Below are 23312 nucleotides of genomic sequence, written 5' to 3' on the forward strand. Positions count from 1 at the left end.
TTTTAAGGCACAAAAAAATCAACAGGAAAAATGAGTCAACTGTGATTAACAAAGGAAGTGAAAGATCAAAGGAAGAAGTTTATAACGTTGCCAAAAGAAAGTCAGCAAGTGGGAGGATTGGGAGCATTTTAGAATTCAGCAAAGGGCAAAGAAACTGGTAACAGGAGAATAGGACACGCATAAACTAGTAAGGAACATAAAAACAGACTGTAAAAGCTTCTACAGGTATGTAAAAATGAAAAGATTAGCAAAGACAAATGTGGGTCCATTACAGGCAGCAACAGGAACATTTATAATTGGGAAATAGCAAAGAAGCTAAATAATTACTTTGTATCGGTCTTTATGGAGGAAGATGAAAAAGAAATCCTCCCAGAAACACTACAGAACCAAAGGATTAGTGGGAAGGAGGAACTGAAAGAAATTAGTGTTAGTGAAAAAAAAGTAATACTGGGGACCACTCACTAATTGGGCGGCACGGTGGCACAGTGGTCAGCACTGCTGCCTCACAGCACCAAGGACCGGGATTCAATTCTGGCCTTGGGTTACTGTTTGTGTGGAGTTTGCACATTCTCCCCATATCTGTGTTTGTTTCCTCTGGTTGCTCTGGTTTCCTCCCACAGACCAAAGATGTGCGTGTTAGGTTGATTAAGCCATGCTAAATTGCATTAGTGTCAATACATGGGGTTACTGGAATAGGGCCTGAGTGGGATTATTGTCAGTGCAGGCTCGATGGGCCAAAAGGCCTCCTTCTGTACTATAGGGATTTTATGATTCTTTGGAGAAATTAATGCAGCTGAAAGTTGATAAATCATTGGGCCTGATTATCTGCATCCCAGAGTTTTGCATAAGATGGCTGTAGAGATAGTGAATGTATTGGTGGTCATCTTTCAAAAGTCTATAGATTCTGGAATGGTGCCTGCAGATTGGAAGATAGCAAATGTCACCCTACTATCTTAAAAAAGGAGGGAGAGAGAAAACCAGGAACTACAGACCTGTTAGCTTGATGTCAGTAGTCAGAAAAATACTACAATCCATGGTAAAGAATGTGATAACTGGATACTTAGAAAATAATGGTTTTCTTTATGCACTTTAAAAAGGGATATACTGCTTGACAAGCCTGTTGGCATTTCTTTGAGAATATTACTGGTAGAATAGATAAGGGGATGTGATGTATTTGGATTTTCAAAGGCTTTTGATAAGGTCCTACACAGGAGGTAACTGGAGGACATGGGATAGGAGGTAATATTTTGGTTAATGGACAGAAAATCAAGAGTTGGGATAAATGGGTCATTCTCAGTTTGGCAGCTGTAACTAGTAGAGTACTGCAAGGATCAGTGCTGGGTCCGCAGCGATTCACAATCTACATCAATGAGTTGGCTATGGAAACCAAATGTAACCTTGCCAAGTTTGCAGATGACACAAAACTAGGTGGAAAGGCGTGTTGTGAGGAGGATGCAAAGAGGCTTCAAGTGGATTTGGGCAGCCTTAGTAAGTGGGCAAAAACATGGCAGGTGGAATATAATATGGATAAATGTGAGGTTATCCACTTTGGTAGGAAGAACCGAGGTATAGAGTATTTCTTGAATGATGAGAGATTGGGAAGTGTTGATGTCCAAAGGGACCTGGGTATCCTTATTCATAAATCACTGAAAGCTACCATGCTGGTGCAGCAAGCAATTAGGAACTCAAGTTGGTCTCTTTATTGCAAGAGGATTTGAGTACAGGAGTAAAGCTATCTTGCTTCAATTGTGTAGATGCTTGATTAGACTGCACCTGGAATATTGCATACAGTTTTGGTGCCCTTACCCAAGGAAGGGTATACTTGCCATATACGGAGTGCAGTGGAGGTTCACCAGGCTAATCCCTGGGGTGGTGGGATTGTCCCATGAGGAAACGGGGCATTTATTCTCTGGAGTTTAGCAGAATAAGAGGGGATTAAATTGAAACTTACAGAATTCCTAAAAGGCTAGACAGGGTGGATGAAGCAAGGATGGTTCCCCTGGCTGTGGGATCCAGAACCAATGCACACAGTCTCAGAATAAGGGGCAGGCCATTTTGAACTGAGGCGAGTCGGAATTTCTTTACAAAGAGGGAGAGTCTTTTGAATTCTCTACCCAATGGACTGTGAAAGCTCAGTCACTGAGTATGATCAAAACCGAGATCGATAGATTTCTAGTTACTGATGGCATCAAGGGATATGGGGATAGTGCAGGAAAATGATGTTGAGGCAGACAATCAGTTGTAATCTAGGTGAGTGGTGGAGGAGGCTGAATGGCCTACTCCTGCTCCTATCTTCCAAAGCTTCCTGCTTCTAGTTTCAGTCAACATCAGGCACTTTAACAATCACAATGATAACTTCTCCATCAATGTCTAATAGTGAACCATTCTCAAAGAAATCCAACAATCTTGGCGGCTAGCCAAGAATCTTCTATTCTAAGGCAAGAACAAACTATCTGATGCCGGTTTCCTGTCATCACACATTTGTTTATATCCAATCAAAGTCCAATTCAAAGTGAGACATTCCAGATCCAAGCTGGATTGCTGGCTGCTTCCTGTCTTGGACTTGGCCTTCATGATCCAAGCTGATTGGAGCAGGCATTGCACCTTCTCCAAGGCTTGATCTCATTTGCATCTTAGCCAACCTGTCATCACATATTTGTTTTTTTTAATTCCAATTCAATCAAATCAAGTCCAATTCAGAGTCTCAACAAGTTGAGACATTCCCGATCCAAGCTGACAAGACAGGGCTCTCACCTCCTGTCTTGGACTTGATCTACATGATCCAAGCTGATTGGAGTAGGCATAGCTCCTCCTCCAAGGCTTGATCTCATTTGCATCTTAACCAAAAGGCTGAGATGCTGCTTTTAAAAATTGCTTCAAATGAAGCTAAAATGTAACCTAATGACTTCAACCAAGCACAGCATATCAATACTACACTTGATCTTAGCCAAAATGCATGGAAGGTGTACACTAAACAAGATTTGTTGGAAAACATAAAGGATCATGGCATCTTTTACCAGAAGCTAAACAGGATGGCTTTGATGCTGCCAAGTTCATGACGATCTCACACAAATAGCACAGAAATGGTTTTGGAAACAAATGTGATGATGGGAGAGCTGGAAGTTGCTAGAAAATATATCGGAAGCTGACCCCAGAAGCAGTATGTAAATGAGGAACGTTGGGGCATTGCTAAAATGACAGCACTGAGATGGGGCAGGAAAACTGCTCACAAAGGTGGGACAGGGAGGATCACAATCAAACGAGACGTTGGTAAGGCCACACTTGGAATACTGCATACAGTTCTAGTCACCCTATTATTAAACTAAAAAGAGTGCAGAAAAGATTTACTAGGATGCTACTGGGACATGATGGTTTGAGTTATAAGGAGTTTGCTCATGTTATAAGGAGAGTCTGGATCGACTGGGACTTTTTTCCCTGGAGTGTAGGAGACTTAGGGGTGATCTTATAGAGGTCTATAAAATAATGAAGGGCATAGATCAGTTAGATAGTCAACATCTTTTCCCGAAGGTAAGGGAGTCTAAAACTAGGGGGCATAGGTTAAGGTGAGAGGGGAGAGATACAAAAGGGGGCAGAGGGGCAATTTTTTCACACAGATGCTGGTATATGTCTGGAACAAGCTGCCAGAGGTAGTAGTAGAAGTGGGTAAAATTTTGTCTTTTAAAAAGCATTTAGACAGTTACGGGATAAGATGGGTATAGAGGGATATGGGCCAAATGCGGGCAATTGGGACTAGCTTAGTAGTTTAAAAGAAAAGGGCGGCATGGACAAGTTGGGCCGAGAGACCTGTTTCCATGCTGTAAACCTCAATGACCTTATAAATGAGGCATTACCAAGAAGGTAAACCAGGGAAGGCAGATGACAAGGGGGAGGCTGGTTGAGCATGTCAAGCTGATAACATTTTCCATGATGTGCGGAGATGAAAAAATCCAAACCTCTGCCTCTGGAAAACCAAGCAAAACAAGCCCCACTTATCCAGAGTAACCAGGGTGTTGAAGACATAGATAATGCTCCCACGATGGCTAAGTGGGTGAATATTTTAAACTGTACAGAGCAGAAAGATCCCAGAATTGACCCTGGCCTGCATTAAGTTGGCTATTTTGTGTCAGGTACGGTCAAAGTGCCACGTTAACATTCCTCGGCTGGGCTAGTTGTACAAATAGTGCAACAGACAACATCCCTGGGCAAGAAACAGTGGAGAAAAAATCTGCCTATTTCACAATTCTACTGTTCACCAGCAGCCTCTGTTTGCTCATGGGCTTTTGTTGAGGTTGAGAGGGTAGAAGATCAGATTGACTGTGATGTCCTTCAGTGTCAACTAACCTGTCAACACTAATGCACTTTTGATATGCTGCAGCTTCCAAATAAATTTGAGATTGATTTTAGTATAATGAAAAACAATTATAAAACACAGGATCCAACATTGACAAGGTATTACAGACAAATGTTTATCACAAGAAATGTGATACACAACAGCAGACTAAATCGTGGTTCTCTGTGAGCGATGTATATAACCACCTGATCACCAAATGTTATCCGCATCGCTTATTTTTTTCAGATGGAAAGGGGGAAAAGTTAGAATTTCTTGGGGAAGGTCCACTTTGCCCCAAAACATGCTGAAGAATCACAGAAAACCGCTACACAGAAGGAAGCCGTTTGGCTCATCGAATCTGCACTAGCTCTTTTGCAGAGCAATTCAGTTAGTCCATCTTTCCTCCAAGCATGGATCCAATTGATTTGTGAAGGCAACTCTTCCGCCCACCTCCTTTCCACCCCTCCTCCTGGCAAAGTGGTGGCAGATGGAATACAATGTGGAAAAGTGTGAGGTTATGCACTTTGGAAGGAGTTTAGACTATTTTCTAAAAGGGAAAATGCTTAGGAAATCAGAAACACAAAGGGACTTGAGAGTCATTGTTCAAGATTCTCTTAAGGCTAACATGCAAGTTCAGTCAGCAGTTAGGAAGGCAAATGCAATGTTAGTTAGCATTCATGTCAAGAGGCTAGAATACAAGAGCAGGGATGTACTTCTGAGGCTGTATAAGGTCAGACCCCATTTGGAGTATTGTGAGCAGTTTTGGGCCCCATATCTAAGGAAGGATGTGCTGGCCTTGGAAAGGATCCAGAGGAGGTTCACAAGAATGATCCCTGGAATGAAGAGCTTGTCGTATGAGGAACAGTTGAGGACTCTGGGTCTGTATTCATTGGAATTTAGAAGGATGTGGGGGGATCTTATTGAAACTTACAGGATACTGCGAGGCCTGGATAGAGTGGACGTGAAAAGGATGTTTCCACTAGTAGGAAAAACTAGAACCAGAGGGCACAACCTCAGGCTAAAGGGATGATCCTTTAAAACAGAGAGGAGGAGGAATTTCTTCAGCCAAAGAGTGGTGAATCCGTGGAACACTTTGCCGCAGAAGGCTGTGGAGACCAGGTCATTGAGTGTCTTTAAGACAGAGATAGATAGGTTCTTGATTAATAAGGGGATCAGGGGTTATGGGGAAAAGGCAGGAGAATGGGGATGAGAAAAATATCAGCTATGATTGAATGGCAGAGCACACTCGATGGGCCGAGTGGCCTAATTCTGCTCCTATGTCTTATGGTCTCACATCATCCTATTTCTCCTGTTGAATTCATGTTAACTGAAAACAAAAAGTTGCTGATTTGAATTGAGGATCAAATTGGCAATGCCCACATGTTGGGTCAATGACAGAAAATTGGAGTGAAATGCAGATTGAAACCAGTGCGTTCTCAGTTGTACAGCTGAATACTAGTTTATCTGTTATGTCAAATATGAAAGGGAAGGAAGTTGTATGGCTCTCTACATGTATCTTCCAGTGACTGTCTTACTGACACCATGGCACTTGTTGAGAGCAGATGGCCTAGTGGTATTATCGCTAGATTATTAATCCAGAAACTCAGCTTATGTTCTGGGGACCTGGGCACGAATCCCGCCATGCCAGTTGGTTGAAATTGAATTCAATTTTTAAAATCTGGAGTTAAGAATCTACTGATTACCATGAAACCATTGTCGATTGTCGGAAGATCCCATCTGGTTCACTAATGTCCTTTAGGGAAGGAAATCTGCCGTCCTTACCCGGTCTGGCCTAGATGTAATTCCAGAGCCACAGCAATGTGGTTGACTCTCAACTGTCCTCCAAGGGCAACTAGGGATGGGCAAAAAATGCTGGCCAGCCAGTGATGCCCATGTCCTACGAATGAATTAAAAAAAAGGTTACATGCAAAATGAGAAATAGTTGACAAAAACGAGAGGGAATTCAATGGAGAGTATTCCATCACATTCGAGACTTGTGCCTTGTAGATGGTGGACAGGCTTTGGGAGTCAGGAGGAAAATCACTTAGTGCAAAATATCTAGACTCTGGCCTGCTCTGGTAGCCACAGGGTGGAAATCCTGAACATAGATTTATTTGAATCTACTGTTCCTCGGGTAATGGGAGACCAGGTCCAAAATGGAATAACTTTGCTTCAGTTCAATTATTAGGTGGTTGACATTGCTCACCCAATTTACATTGAAAAGCCAGCACTGAAAAAGCTTTATTTAATTTGGAATGTCTTTGAGTCAGCCATTTCAAAATAGAAAGATGCAAAGCAGAGGATTTTTCTTCTAAATTTAGAAACTGCATAATGCAGCACAATCTTTGGAAGGAAAAAGGTAGTTTGTGTACGCATCATTCATTTTTCCAGATGTTCAATCTTTCCATAGATTTCACCACTCTCTATCTCTGCAATCTCCTCTCTGCGATAACTCTCAGAGCACTGTACTGCTTCAATTCTGGCCTCTTGCACACCTCAGCTTTCCAGCACTCCACCATTGCTAGCCAATGCTTTCAGCTGTCTTGGGCCAAAACAACAAAATAGAATCCCTACAGTGCAGAAGGAGGCCATTCGGCCCATCAACTCTGCACCGACCACAATCCCACCCAGGCCCTATTCCCATAACCCCACATATTTACCCTGCTAATCCCTTGACACTAAGGTCAATTTAGCATGGCCAATCAACCTAACCCGCACATCTTTGGAGTGTGGGAGGAAACCGGAGCATCCAGAGGAAACTCACACAGACATGGGGAGAACGTGCAAACTCCACACACACACACCCTCTAACCTCTCCCACCCACTAACCTCGCCCACCTCCTAACCTCTGATCAAGCTTTTGATCACCCATCCTAATATCTCTGAAGCTCGGTGTCAATTTTTTCTGATATGTCTCAAGGTAGCTTCATGGGAATGTTTTGCCACATTAAAAGTATTATATAAACACAAGTTGTTGTTTGGTTGACTCTCCAGAATGTAAACAATTTAATTATATTAGTTAACAGAGTGCACTGGTGGAAGGTTGCAAGATGTATAGTCTGGCATGTGACATTTCTGCTTACCATTCCCTACACTGAAACCCCTGATATCTGCCCTGTCGGAAAGAAGCACATAGGAGAAACTTTGTGACTTGATCACAGGGAAGAGAAAGAAACTTCACGTAGCTTCATGCTGGAAACAGAGTGGATAGAGGAAGGTCAATGGATGCGATTTAATTGTGGACTTCGAGAAGGTATTCAATCAGGCCCCTCATAAGAGATTGTTAGCTAAAGTTGAAGCTCAAGAAAGTGAGAGAAAATGGGCTTGATAAGAGATTGGTTGAATGATTGGAGGCAGTGAGCAGGGGTAATGAGCAGATATTATAATTGGCAGGATGTGACTAGTGGCATTCTGTTTGTGAACAGAACTCCCACTCACCTGATGAAGGAGCAGCGCTCTGAAAGCTTGTGGCTTGTGCTACCAAATAAACCTGTTGGACTTTAACCTGGTGTTGTGAAACTTCTTACTAGTGGCATCGATAAGGATATGTGCGGGGCCTTGACTATTCACTGTATTTGTGAATGACAGACATGATCGAGAGACAGTTTGGCAATGACAAGATCATCAGCAGTATTGTAAACAGTGTGGATGGAAGCATAATGAGCAAAACTGGCAAATGGATTTCAATATGGGCCAGCTATGTGGTTATCTATTTTGGACCTATAAAAGGTAGAACAGGCTACATTTTAAATAGTAACACCAGATGCAGGACCAAGGGTCTTGGGAATCCACACACATAGATCAACACATCATGGATGGGTACAGAAAATAATCAAAAAGGCCTTTGTATCTAGAGGACCAGAATGGGAGGATTGTGCGGTGTTTGAAGTCCTGCTACAGTTATACAAGGCCCTGGTTAGACCACACTTGGAACAGTGAGCAATTCTAGGTAACACACCTTAAGAAAGAATGCATTGGCTTTTGGAGGCAGTGCAGGGTGGATTTAGCAGGAACTGAATTCCAATGATTAAATTACAAGGAGAGATTATCAACTAAATTTTCAAGATATTAAGGGTAGATAGAGTAAATGGCATCAAAACCTATTTCTACTGTTTGAGAAATCTAGGAATAGGGGACAGAGTCTAAAAATCAGTCATACCTGTCAGAAATGAAATTCGGAAATAATGCAAAAGATGAGGAAAGTTTTGAACTGTCTTCTGCAAACAGCTCGATCAGAAGTGAATTTTAAATCTGTAATGATTCAGGTAGCCTGGTTGGAAAGAAACATAATTTCTTACAGAATGCAAAGTAAAACCACTACCATGGCATACACACATTAGTCCCTGCCCGAGACTACAGTTCAGCAGGCCCAGTCCTGGGCCTGTCTTATAAAAGGCTTAGGTATTGAGTTCCAGATGCGCAGGCTACTACCTGTTACCAAGGGAACTCACATTCAATGAACCCCACAGGGCAATCAATTAGTGATTCCCCATGGACCTCGAGGGGGTTATCACAATATCAGAGATTGATATATTTCTGTTAACCAAAAAGTATAAAGGATATGGGGCGATGAGTGTTTGGGGAGTTGTGTCACGGATCAGCCATGATCTCACTGAATGACAGATCAGGCATGCGGGGTTAAATGACCAACTCTCATTCCCATGCTCTTAAAGCATGGAACACATACAATCTAAATTCTAAGACTCTCTTTCTTACATTCTGAAAAATGATGTTTGAAGGCATCCACACATCATTTATGCAAATTAATTATGCATGTTTAAGAATAATTATAGAAGCTTTTCTGACTTCAATCTAACAAATTATGTGAAAAAAATCAAGGATACAAGCAAAACCAAGCAGTTTTTTGAAGAATGCTAAGCTGAAAGCAATGCTCGGAAACACCAGATATAATGACTTGCATCTGCTAAACATTTAGGTACAAGTTCACACCCATTCAGAACTATTGCAAATTGAGGACAGTCGCATGCTGTTTTGCCTGGGGGTGGAGCTAGTTTAATGAGTTAATTGGATTTGACAGACTTTAACTCGGGATGACACGACCGAGGAAATTCATGTCTTTCGATATTTCAGCAGAAATCTTTTCACACACAAATTTCCTTAGGGGAAAAGCAGTGCAACTTGACTCTTACACTATAGATACACTGAAATAACTCCTCAGAGGCTGGTGTCTCTTCAATAGATTCCCTTTATTTACAAACCTATCTCCACTCCTGAGAGTGCTTCAGGTACAAAATCAGAATCCAGAGTGCCAGTCGCCCTGACACTCCTCAATATACCTCCAGGTGCGACTTCCTGATTGGACAGGCAATCATTACCTCAATCAGGGAGCTCATACTCCAAGAGGCCAACCTCATGGACCTCGTTAAGGTCATCACATACATCAAAGTTTTCCAGGAAATCTCAGTCTGTAATTATTAAACTGAAGCATTTGGGCAGGTCATGCACTTATGGCTGAAATGTCATTCATCTTGTGAGTGGAAACACTACCATTGCAGGCTGCTGACTAGGTGTGAATTTTTACAGATTGAATAGCGTGTGGAGCAGGACATGATTTTATAGAAAGATGAATCTCTCCCAAGGACTCCAAATCTGTGGGGCTGGGTTTCTAACAAGGTTCTTTTGATGACAGCTTATAATTCCAAATAGAGTCATCCAATCCTTTTGCAATTCACTTCAAATCATATATTGATTTATTCTGCAAGATTTATAATGGGAATATAAACCGTAAACTTAAGGAGACAGATTTCATTAAGCACTTGCTGCACTCTCTTCTCTTCACTCAACCCTAACACTGTTATCAAAACTGCTGACAGGGGTAGTGCTCTTGTTATCCGGCGAACCAACCTCCATTTTGCAGAGGTTGATGCCAACTCTCCAACATTTTCTCCTACAACCCCAGGCAACAGAAACACAGAAAAGAGTAGGCAGTTCAGCCCTTCGAGCCTGCTCCGCCATTCATTATGACCATGGCTGATTAACCAACTCAATAGCCTGATCCCGCCTTCCCCCATACTCTTTGCTCCCATTTGCCCCAGCGTTATATCTAACTCTTTTTTGAAAACATTCAATGTTTTGGCCTCAACTACTTTCTGTGGTAGTGAGTACCACAGATTCACCACTTTCTGGGAGTAGAAATTTCTCCTCATCTCAGTCCTAAACGTTTTACCTATACCCTTAGACTATGGTCCCTGGTTCTGGACACCCCACCATCGGGAACATCCTTCCTGCATCTACTCTTAGTCCTGTTAGAATTTTACATGTTTCTGAGATTCCCCCCTCATTCTTCTAAACTCCAGTGAATATAATCCTAACTGATTCAATCTCTCCTCATACGTTAATCCCACCATCCTAGGAATCAGTGTGATTAGCCTCGCAATACTCCCTCTATAACAAGAACATCCTTTCTTAGATAAAGAACCCAAAACAGCACACAATATTCCATGTGTGGCCTCACCAAGGCCCTGTATAATTGCAGCAAAAGATCCCTGCTCCTGACTCCACCACCATTGCTTCCAGGTATGTCACTGACCTCATCTCCAGAGATCTTCCCTCCAGTTTCCCACCTCATATTTTCCCAAAATTCACAAACCGGAATGCCCTGATAATCGATCTTTCCAACCTGTTCCCTGCCCACTGACTTGATTTCTTCCTAACCCAACTAACTTTTCCCTCCTTGTCCAGTTTTTGCCCACCTACTCTCTGACTCTTTAGATGTCCTCCATCATTGCAATAGTTTCCAGTTCCTCTACATCTCCATCTTCCAACAGGGTGGTCCATTAACTCTCTAACTCTTTCTTCTATCCACCACCACCCCGCATCTGCCTGGCTGAATTTGTTCCTCTATTCAACAAGTTCTCCCTGAACTCAATTCACTGCTATGGGCACACACTGGCGTCCTAGACTTTCCAGCCTTGAGGGTAATATGGCACATTCATGTTCCAGTCCAGTTCAGAAGCCCACCCTCACCTCGTTTCCAGTATAGTGATGAGTGTATTGGTGCCATTTGTGTTTTCACCCTGAACTGAAAAAATTAATTGACTTTGCTTCCAATTGCCATGATCTAACCTTCACGTGGTCCATCCATCCCTTTCCCTATCTCAACCTTGCTGCAACCATTTCTGGAGAGGTGCCATTATTATTAAATATAATCCCACCAACCTCCACAGCAACATTGACTTCACTTCCTCACACCCCACTTCCTACAGGTACTCCATTTCATTCTCTGTTCTGATGATGCAACCTTCCTTACGAGCATTTCTAATAGGTGTCCTTTATTCTTAATCAAGAATAGGGGATTTTCACAGTAATTTCATTGCAGTGTTAATGTAAGCCTATTTGTGACAATAATAAATAAATTTAAACTTCCCCTCTGTGATTGACAGCATTCATCCCATCTCTCGCACTTCTTTCTCACCACTTTCCCTCCCTCCCACAACCATGATAGGGTTCCTCTTGTCCTCACCTTCTATGTCACCAGCCTGTGCATTCAACAAATGATCCTCTGCCATCTCTGCCACCTCCAACATAGTGCCACCAGCAAACACATCTTCTCTCCTTTCAGCATTCCAAATGGATTGTTCCCTCAGCAATAACCTGGTCCACTTCCCAAGCTGCCTCCAACACCCCCTCCCCACGACACCATTTCATGCAAGCGCAGGAGATGCAATACTTGCCCCGTCACCTCTGCTCATTATCCCAGGCCCCCAAAACACACTTTCCAAGTTTAATGTACTTCTTTCAATTTATTATCCTGTCTTTGCTGCTCACAGTGTGGTCTGCTTTACATTGGAGGAGCAAATAGATTAGGTGACCACTTTGCAGGACGCAGTGTTTAGTCCAAAAGTGTGACTCTGAGCTTCCATTTTAATTGTCCATCTTATTCCCACTCTTTCTATTTTGGTCTGCTGCAGTGTTCCAATGAAACTCAACCTAAGCTCAAAGAACAGCACCTCATCTTTCATCATTTTCTATTCTTCCAGATTCACAACCATTTCAGATGAAACCTCTACCCCCATTTTCTTTGCAGGTTTAGATTTTACTCTCTCGTTTACTTTTGGCTGGCATTCTACCATTGACACTTGGTCTCGGCACATCTTTTGCTTCTTTTACTTGTGCCCCCCACGTCTTCCTTTGGCCCTGCACTACCAACCCTTCCATCATTTAATCTCTCCCGTCTGCCACCATATCCTAGACTTTCCCTTTTGTTCTTCTTCTTCCCACCCTCCCCATTTTCTCAAAACCTATTACATTTGTAACTTCTCCCAGTTCTGATGAAAGGTCACAGACCTGAAAAGATTAATTATGTTTCTCTCTCCATAGATGTGCCAGATCTTCTGAGTATTTACAGCATTTTCTGCTTTTAACTCATTAAAAAAAATGTTTGGCAAACCTTTTATTTTCTGGTGGGGATGGAGTGTGGCGGGGGGGGGGGGGGGGGGGGGGGGGGGGTTGGAGTGGAAGGGCAATTGGAAGTAGTGTGTTAATAATAAGCTTGATACACCTCATGTCACTTCATTGCGCGTGATTACACAAATGCAAAAGACCTGCCAATCACTTTACAAGACGACAGAACTCCTTTACAATACACCAGCAGTACGGCACTCATTACATTAGAACTCGGAATTGCTGTTCTAAAAGGGTCCAATACTAAACAGGCAACACGCTGTGTACTAATGCTGTTGTGTCAAAGTGGCTGCTTTTAAGCTATTGGGCATTATGCCTACTTTTTCCACTTAGCATTGGTTTTCATCCTCCCCAGTCATACCTTCAGCTGTCGTGCCAAAGTGGAAAACTGTGTTCTATTCCCTTAACTTTCAACGTAGGATGTCCTGATCTTCACTCCCACCCTCTGCTTATTAATGCATCCCAAACAGAATTAAAGGAGTGATCAGGGCAGAAACAAAAATAACTACAAATTCCTCCAGCCACCTTGCTTTAACTCAAGAAATAAAAATAATTAAAGCTAAATTAATAAAGTCCAGGGGCCATGCAGTGTAACTGCTCCAGCAAGGAATGAACTATCAATGTAATTTTTAAAAATGATAGCTATTAAGGCCAGATATTTACAGCCCCACCACAGTGTGTCTCGCGCTCTGGCGGACAGGGTAGACCATTTAAATTGCTATTTACTCCAAGACTGTAAAATCCTGGCCACTCACTAAATTCAATACATTACCTTGGATAGAAGATGGATCTTATGTTGATGGGAAATGTTGAAGTTCAGGTTGTCCTAAACATCATCCCAGGAGCACATTTTAAGGAGCTTTATGTAACATGTTCATTATATCACTTATGAACCCAAGCACAAATCCTACTCTGGGAAATCTACGATTTCTGAAGTTGCAAATCACAAAACACACTGATAATTTGGACACTCAATAACAATGTTTACTCTGAAGCAAAAAGGTGTGTCAGAATTGCTTGAAACAAAACCAGGAAATGTTCAGAATATCCAGCAGGATGACTTGCTGACTTGGATCAGAAAACAAGATCCAAATTAAAATGTTTGGGAGTTTGTGATCTAGGATTATACCCAATCTCTTTCCCCTCGTCCGCCTTTCAGATGCTATTCAGATGGATGTGCATTTTTCAGTACAATCTTTCTGTCATTTTGCTCCCAAAAGGAATTCTGGAAAAAGTTTTCTTCCTCCAGTGCTTGCTGACTTAATAAAGTTTCAATTCCCCAACAGTAAGTCAATAATATTTCTGGTGAAACAATCTGAGTACCACATACCATCCACAATGACTGTAGATGCATATATTTAGGAGTGAAGTAATTAGGATGTTTATAGCAAAGGCAGGCATCAAGCACGGAACAAGAGAGTGCCAATGACCACAGAGTGAGGTCATTATCTCAGTTATATAATCATGGCTGAGTGGAGATCAGGTATTTATTTTTCTTATGGAAAAAAAGTGATTTTTCTTTGAAAACCTGTTGTTAGAAGCGACAGGCCTCTTGTGCACCTCCTGGTGGCCAGCTCATGAAACACTGCCAAAGACTAAGCAGCATCGCACGTGACCAACATCTATGGGCAGTTGGCAACTTAAGATGCTGAGTTCAATTTAAATCCACAATAATCAAGTTAAATGATTGTCCCAACATTTAGTCTCAAAAACTGGGTCAAATGATAAAAATTTGCTGTGTTTCTTATGAATCCATTCTACTCAATCCTCTCTGCACAAAGCACCATTCCCTAAGCGAAAGCATGAGCAGGCAAGGTGCACCTGTCCAATATTTCCACCCATTCTCCCTGCAGTGAAATAGTCAGTTTCCAGTTACTGGTCTCTAACTAAAAGGTTAACTTCTCTGTCTCTTTTCCACTGAGACTGAGGTGCTGGAAAACAAACTCGTGCACATGTGAGGTAAGGACAGAGTGATGCAATCCTCCGCTCTACCTTCCTGGTGGAATGGCCAACGACTATTGCCTATTTAGCCTTCTACAGGAAGAATGGCACTTGGGTGAAGTTTGGGAGGCCTGCTAATGTGTATGAAACTGTACTGCTGCAGCTATCGGCACTGAAAGAGAAGGGAACATAACTGGGGAAAACCACCACAGTAACTATTCCATACAATAATACCAAATTCACCTCATTCCACCCCTGCATATTTTTGCCAAGTATTTTTTTGCAGAATTGTTTTAGGACTCTGCCTTCTGCTCTTTAATGGTAGGTCATAAATAAATACTTATTCTGAAATTAGTTCAGGGGCTGAAAAGCTGCCAAGTGAACATGTAAATCAAGATTTTAAAAAAACCTCAGCACCCTGACGTTGGACAATTACTTAAATGTTTACTCTTCCTTGATCTTTTGCCTATGAATGGCTCGACAATTGCAGACAACAGTTGGACAACAGGCTTTATGAGCAGAATACTGAGCAGTTTGTCAGCAGTTACTGAGCCTGGATGTTGTACCCAGGACACAATGGCACAATGGTGAATATGACCCTCTGTGCCTTCAGAGACTTTCTCTGTCATGAGCCTTTCAATGACTGTCTGAATACGTATTAGGGGAAAGTGTGTTCCTGCACAATTTAAAACAGGCTTTAAAATTCATGCTATCGTGTGATCATAATGTGGTGCAACATTGGGACACAGTTCCCAAGATCACCGAACTCCTGTCTTTAGATCCCAATATTTTCCTGTCACAATGTGGCGGTGATAGGGCATTCTGGGAACCAGACCAAAATATATTTTCCAACTCTTTCCACTTCTAATTAGTGTTGTGTATTTTTAATTAACTGGGCAAACTGACAGCTGTCAATGCCAATCTGAACACATTGAGCCAAAGATGCACAATTAGAAGTTTAGGACAATTCTTCCTCCTTACAAGGAGGTGTGTAATCTCGCACCACTGATCCTCCAATGTGTTGTTATTTAGGTTTGGATTCACATCTGGAGGAACTGTGGTCCAGTTCCACCTCCTGCCACTCTGTGTTGCAGAGGAGAGCAACCCATTAATGTTACTATTTCCCCTGCACCATTCACATTTATTACACGTCCCACTATATACACAGTGCCTGCCCAAGAGGGTGCAAGGGAATTTTCAAGCCCTCTATTGATGCTGCTCCACTGCTGAAGACTTGACACCCTGGGTGATTGGTGAATTTAATCTTTATTTCACCCTTCAAGGAAGAGAAGATGATCTCTGAGATGTCTGTTCTACAAGGGAAATTTACAGCACACACTTACATCCATCCAAGTATCCAACACACCACCTTCCAGCAATAGGATAACAATTCAGATAATCTTGCATGTTATTTATTGTGCCATGTTTCCACTCTTCTTGCCTAAAGGAAGCAAGGCAGATCTGGATCTTGTCTTCTTCCAATGCTAACCATGCACACTTCCAGCAAAGGTCACTGAATGGCAGTCAGCAGGATTTCTGATTGATTTCCCATCCTCCCATCAGTAAACACTGAGACCCACTGTATATATACAACACCTTGCCTGAGATTAACTAACTCTAGTCTAGGGACTCAAAGACATGACATTCTTGCTCTGTGGGACTATACTAAAATACAATGGCTTTTAATAAGAAGTCAGGAACATTGTTTGTTTAAAATATTTTTCCATTTGTGCTAAAAATGGATAACGTCCTGTGATGCGAAAATCCTTTCACTACAGTAGGTTCTCTTTTTAAAAAAACAAAATGGCTCATGTTGCTTTAGGACAATTTACATAATACTTAACTATCAGCTCTGTCTCTACAACTTTACTTCCTTTCAACTGTGTCACATTGCTGACACTGTAGAAATGGGGGGAAACTATTTTAAACTATTTCCAAACATAGCCTACATGTTACATGTAAAACATGAGTTTTGTTCAATGTTTGCTTCTGCTACTCACATTCTCTCTCAGCAGCAGAATCTCTTGATCGAAATACAATCTTTTGGCCCAGCTTTCTCTATATCCATTCCACTGGCAATAATTCTCTCTGCAGTTTGTTTTTTGTCTCCACAGTGTCTTGCCCACATCGTTATATATATGAGAGAGCCAGGACAGTGAGTGCCCTTCGGCTGTTTAACCTCACAGAGCAAAATAACTAAGCGAGATTCCATCCCCACCCAATATATAAATATGTACAAAGGGGCACAAGCCTCAGAATCGGCAACAGATCAAGCTGGAACCTTCTTGGTTTGCATTGATCAATTCCATAACTGATTATCTATGAAGTGACTGTAATGTGTGCAAGCCTATTACCTACAGTTGCTATATCTCTCTATGAATCAGTGTCAGGTTGTATGCACTGAAAATAACAAAAGCAGCTTTGTATTATTTCACCAATTTCACTTTATATCAATCCCTTGAGGTTTTTACTATGTGGCCCCTGATCTCTCTGCTGCCTTTTGCTCCACACTTCCCTTTTCAAATGTTTGGGTTAAGCATTTCTACGTGCTGCCAGTCAACACCTCTCCCACATTGGCTGTCAGCAGGTAGTGCCTTTGTTTGGTGGAATCTCACTACTCCTTCTGGATCTCATTTCTCCTTGACCATCACAAATGGATGCAAAATTAATCTAGAAATAGATCAAATGTAGGCAAAAGATCTCCCAATGAGGATGTTGCCCAAGTGATGGTGCATCAGGGTCTGGTAAAGTTGTTTCATAGATACACAAACCTAAAAGTCATGAACCGCAGTCACAAGCAGCTTATTTTATCATCATTCAAAGAATCTATTTTCTCTTCCCTGTAACACCAAAAAATGCAATGATTGGTTTATTGAGAGTGTATTTTGAAAGACATTTTGTGCATACAAATGATAACATAACGCATGCCCCGTTACTATAGTTAGTTATCGAGTCACCTAGAAATATCAATACCTATTCCATAATTAGTATATTATTTCACTGCTTACATACATGCCAATAAAAACCTCTATCTAAACCCTGCCAATAGTTGATTAGAACATTAAATAGAGACAAGATGTGGGATTGTTTGGTAATCCACTGCAGATTTCTTTGGAGAAAGAAGTCTGAGAGGAGATTTGACAGAGGTGTTCAAATTCATGAGAGGTCTTGACAAGAGTAGACAGGGAGAAACTATGAAAGGATCGTGTACAAGAGGGCACAGATTTCAAAGTAATTGGTAAAAGAAGCAAAAGCGACACAAGGAAAAGCATCCACGTAGCGAGTGGTTAAGGTCTAGAATGCACTGCCTGTTAGTGTGGTGGTGGCAGGTGAATCCTTCAGAAGGGAAGCAGACTATCATCTGAAAAGGAAGAATGTGCAGGGTTATGGGAGAGGCAGGAGAATAGCACAAAGTGAATTGCTCATTCGGAGAGTCGGGGCAGACAGGATGGCCTTAATGGCTGTCCTCTGTGCTGTGACAATTGTGCTTCTGAGATTATTCATTCTGAACATAAACATCAAGTATGAAGGGCATGGTGCACCATCAGCTGGTAGCTCTTTTAAGGAAGAAACCTCACAGCAGTGAATTGGTGACATGGAGTTATAATAAATAGCAAGGGAATGGATATCAGGAGGAATCAGTTTCAGGGTTTAGTTAATAGCTGGAACCCACCCTGATTTCACTTTTGCCATCTGAACCTTTTCATTAAATGACAGTTTTTTTAGTATTGACAGTAATTATTCTGAAGAACGCCAGCTATGTATCAATCCCATAGATACTGTGGCCAACACTGGGATTCACATCAATGATTCAAGAATCATGGGTGACAGATTTCAAGCAGAAATCGCCTTCCTCATGCTCTTTCTCCCCCTCTGTGAACGCAGTTGGAGAGAGGGGGTGAGCTGTGGAAATGGCATCTGCTCCTCTGGCTGGAGGAGGTTCTGATTTCAATAGTCTCTGCCACCAGATCTGACCACCCCCCCTCTCGCCCACCCTGCACTAAGGGAAGTGATGCGATAGATGGCAGCTTGCCCAGGATATTGGCCGCACCGACACCGAACTGTCTCTCTCCAATAACCATCTTCGGAAAGACAGATCTCTCGGCTTCTTCCGGAGAGCACGGTGTTAATTCCAGACAGGGGGAGGAATCCTGCTCCTTCGCTGTATAGTGAAGGGCTGAACCTGTGTGTGTGTCTCTGCGGAAACGCTGCTTCCCCAGCCTCTCCTCACTGCAGAGCTGGAGCCGGGTGGAAACAGCAATGGGTCGATTCTGGTGCCCAACGCTCAGAAAAGGGGGCTCTTCGTTTTGTTTTGAGTCACGTTTACAATTCGCAAGCCATCGTTTAAAAAAATACACACTAAATACTGACTGGCTCCCATTGCTGATAGACTATCCGCTGTCTCTCTGTAAGACTGGCTGCTATATTACAACCCCACAGTAGGAGGAGGAAGGGAGACAAATCTCCTTGTTGAAGGGTCACAGCTTCCCAATATGTGTGACTGAGCTCAGCATCACTGTCCCTCTGGGGACACCGAGAGCCCTCTGAACAAAAACATGTCCCGCACTAACACACTCCTGTACACTGAGCTGGCTAGGGAGCGATAGCAATGGCTTTTACATCAACTCCTCACATTGAATCTCTCCTGGGTGCCACACAGGCTGAGCTCTCCCTCCCTCACCCACCTCTTTCAGCTGCTCCAGCTCATGTCTGACCGTCTCGTAGGCGCTTTCCAGCTCGTCGTATTGCTGTTTGAGCGACTGCTTCTCCTCCAGCACCACCAGCCCGTATTCTGCAGCCTGGATTTTCTCGTGGGTCGTCTCGGTTAGCTCCTTAGCCAGCCTCTCGATCTCAGCTTTGTAATGTTCCACATTCTGCAGCTGCAGCAGCTCACCTTCTGCGGCCATGGCCCTGGCTGAATGTTAAAGAGCCCCTAACAGTGTGTGTGTGTGTGTGTGAGAGAGAGGGGGATTGGGAGACAGAGCACCTTGCAGGGGAGGTGGCTGCAAACACACACACACACACAGAATGGGAATGAAGGAGAGCACCTGATTTACCGCCGCTGCATTGGCAACATTTCACCTGCCGTCACCTTCCCTGCTCTGCCCAGCTCACACACACATCTCTCCTGATGTGAAGCTCGCCGCCATCTCCAGCATTACACAGTCTGAACCTCCCTCTACCACTGACGTCAACAGCAGCAGCATAAACCCCATTGCAAAGGCAGAGGCAGCACCTCTTGTAACACCAGCCCTGAACACAGCGCTGCTCAATATTCCCCAACCCCTCACTGCACACAGCATCCCAGCTCAGTCTCTCCGCACCCACAAGGCCTCCCAGAATAAACCCATTGGCACCGAGATGGAGCTCCCCTAATCGGGATTATCCCCATCACCATTTAGTGTTTGAGGATAATCCTATTACTAGTAGAGTTGGAATTTCCTCTCCGGATAATCCAATCACTCTGAGATACTGTTCCATAATCCTGGAATAAACCCATTAAAGAGAGCTCCAACATCCTGGGTCAAAGCCAAAGGCTTGGAGCAAAAAAAATGTCAATCCCAACCAAACTGTGGATTTTAATATCTAGAGGAATCCCATCAGAAAGGAACTGCATATTCAGTATTCGTGTGGTGTCAATACAAGATCATCTAATCAGAAGTCACAATATCGATATCCCAGGTTAAATCAGTATCCCAGAGCCCCGTATCACTGACTTAACCCATCCCATGGAGAGGTGTAGTCCAAAGACAAACCCATTACCTGAACAGGATATTCCAGGATAGATATAACTAACTGAGAACACAAACTCGGTATTCCAGTAAATAAATAACACAACTTAGAACAATCCGAATAAACCAAGAGTTTCAGTACACTATCCAAATAAAGTGTCAATGAACCGAGTGCCGGTTCCCCAGGACTCACAGTGCGGATCCCCATGACACCCAGTGCCAGATCCTCATTATACCCAGTACCAGATCCCCATGACACCCAGTGCCAAATCCTCATTACACCCAGTACCAGATCCCCATAACAACCAGTACCAGATCCCCATGACAACCAGTACCAGACCCCCATGACACCCAGTACCAGATCCCCATGACACCCAGTACCAGATCCCCATAACAACCAGTACCAGATCCCCATGACAACCAGTACCAGACCCCCATGACACCCAGTACCAGATCCCCATGACACCCAGTACCAGATCCCCATGACACCCAGCACCAGATCCCCATGACACCCAGCACCAGATCCCCATGACACCCAGCACCAGATCCCCATGACACCCAGTACCAGATCCCCATGACACCCAGTACCAGATCCCCATGACACCCAGCACCAGATCCCCATAACACCCAGCACCAGATCCCCATAACACCCAGCACCAGATCCCCATAACACCCAGCACCAGATCCCCATAACACCCAGCACCAGATCCCCATGACACCCAGCACCAGATCCCCATGACACCCAGCACCAGATCCCCATGACACCCAGTACCAGATCCCCATGACACCCAGTACCAGATCCCCATGACACCCAGTACCAGATCCCCATGACACCCAGTACCAGATCCCCATGACACCCAGTGCCAGATCCCCATGACACCCAGTGCCAGATCCCCATGACACCCAGTGCCAGATCCCCATGACACCCAGTACCAGATTCCCATTACACCCAGTACCAGATCCCCATTACACCCAGTACCAGATCCCCATAACAACCAGTACCAGATCCCCATAACAACCAGTACCAGATCCCCATGACACCCAGTACTAGATCCCCATAACACCCAGTACTAGATCCCCATTACACCCAGTACCAGATCCCCATGACACCCAGTGCCAGATCCTCATTACACCCTGTGCTAGATCCCAATGATGCCCAATACTCAATTCCAATTACATGCAATGTTGGAACCCAATTGTACCAGGTGCTAGATGCCAATTCTACCCAGTATTAGATTTCCCTTGAGAAGGTGGTGATGAGCTGCCTTCTTGAACTACCTGCAGTCCATTTGGTATAGGTATACCCATAATGCTACTGGGAAGGGAATTCATGTATTTTCACCCAGCAACAGTGAAGGAAGAGTGATATGTTTCCAAGTCATGGTGGTGTGTGGCTTGGAGGGAACTTCCAGGTGGCAGTGTTCCCAGGTATCTGCTGCCCTTGTCCTTTTAGACGGTAGCAGTCTTGGGTTTGGAAGGTTCTGTCAAAGGAACCTTGTGAATTGCTGCAGTGCATCTTGTGGGTAGTACTCACTGCTGCCACTGTGTATCGGTGGTGGGGGAGTGAATGGTGAAGGTGCTGGATAGGGCGCGAATAAAGCAGGTTGCTTTGTCCCAGATGACGTCAAGTTTCTTGAGTGTTGTTGGAGTTGCACTCAACCAGGCAAGTGGAGAGCATTCCATCACACTCCTGACCTGTGCCTTGTAGAGGGTGGTTTGGGGAGTCAGGAGGTGAGTTACTCACCGCAGAATTCCCAGCCTCTGACCTGCTCTTGTAGCCACAGTATTTATATGGCTGTTCCACTTCAGTTTCTGGTTAAAGATAACATTCAGAATGTTGATAGCGGGCTACACAGTGATGCTAATGCCGCTGAATGTCGAAGGGAGATGGTTAGGTTCTCTCTTGTTGGAGGTGGTCATTGACTGGCACTTGCGTGGCATGAATGTTACTTGCCACATATCAGAACAAGACTGAATGTTGTCCAGCTTTTGCTGCATATGGACATTGATTGCTTCAGTGTCTGAGGAGCCGCAAATGGTTCTGAATATTATGCAATCATCAGCGAACATCCCACTTCTGACCTTATTGATGAAGCAGCTGAAGATGGTTTGGACACTTTCCTATGCATATGGGTCAGACCTATGCCACACACAGCAACACCAAGAGCACTTCACACCTGATGATCAAGTTCTTACCTAAAATTGAGAGGAAGTGCTACTCCCACATTCCCAGTTTCTGCTCGACTTTGGCTATAGGTTCTTTTGGTGCAAACCCTGGACTCTTTAAACCATATTCCTACACCCTCAGGTAATCTGATCTGACAGTGAAGGAGGCAAAAGATCAGATGGCCCAATTCCCAAAGAACAAGGCGTCGAGTTTTCTGGACAACAGCAGATGTAAGCAGAAGTTGGTGATGTTGATGTACAGAGGAGCCTTGACCGGTATGTCGCTACCACCCAGGATCCTTATGCTCGCATCTTTCCTGATCGACTTGGCAAAGACAACACACAAACTAATAGAGGAGAGAGGACTGTCTTGCCCAATTCCAAATTTGATTGGAAAGTTATCTGACGCCCACTCACAGATTAAACCTCAATAGACATCTGTATAGAGCAGTTGGATCCAATGGGAGATTACCTTCCCAAAACCCATCTTGGAGAGCATGCGTGCGATATTCGATAAAAAGGCCTTCTCTTGGCCCAAGCTGATTGAGCACGTGTCCATCATCCTGTGCTGTCCATAAGCACGAGTATCCCTGAGCAGGGCAAGGTTAGCAGAGAACCTCCTGCCAGGTACGGTGTAGATCTGACCTAAAATGATCACCAGCTCCAGAAAAAACCTAACTCAATGCAAAGAATTTTGTAATCTATGTTTCGCACTGAAA

The 23312-nt window shown here is 43.5% G+C and overlaps 1 protein-coding gene across 2 annotated transcripts in view; it reads right to left on the reverse strand.

Moving 5' to 3' along the window:
* Positions 1-19699, reverse strand: part of LOC144498659 (protein bicaudal D homolog 1-like) — a 247428-nt gene extending 227729 nt beyond the window's left edge. For both annotated transcript variants that reach the window (XM_078220111.1, XM_078220112.1), the window contains exon 1: positions 19381-19699. In XM_078220111.1, coding sequence (XP_078076237.1) covers positions 19381-19602 — 222 coding nt within the window. In that variant the 5' untranslated portion in view covers positions 19603-19699. The remainder of the gene's footprint in view (positions 1-19380) is intronic.
* Between the last annotated feature and the right edge of the window lie 3613 nt (positions 19700-23312).

The sequence above is a fragment of the Mustelus asterias genome, chromosome 9 (genome assembly GCF_964213995.1).
Source record: "Mustelus asterias chromosome 9, sMusAst1.hap1.1, whole genome shotgun sequence".
Lineage (NCBI taxonomy): Eukaryota > Metazoa > Chordata > Chondrichthyes > Carcharhiniformes > Triakidae > Mustelus > Mustelus asterias.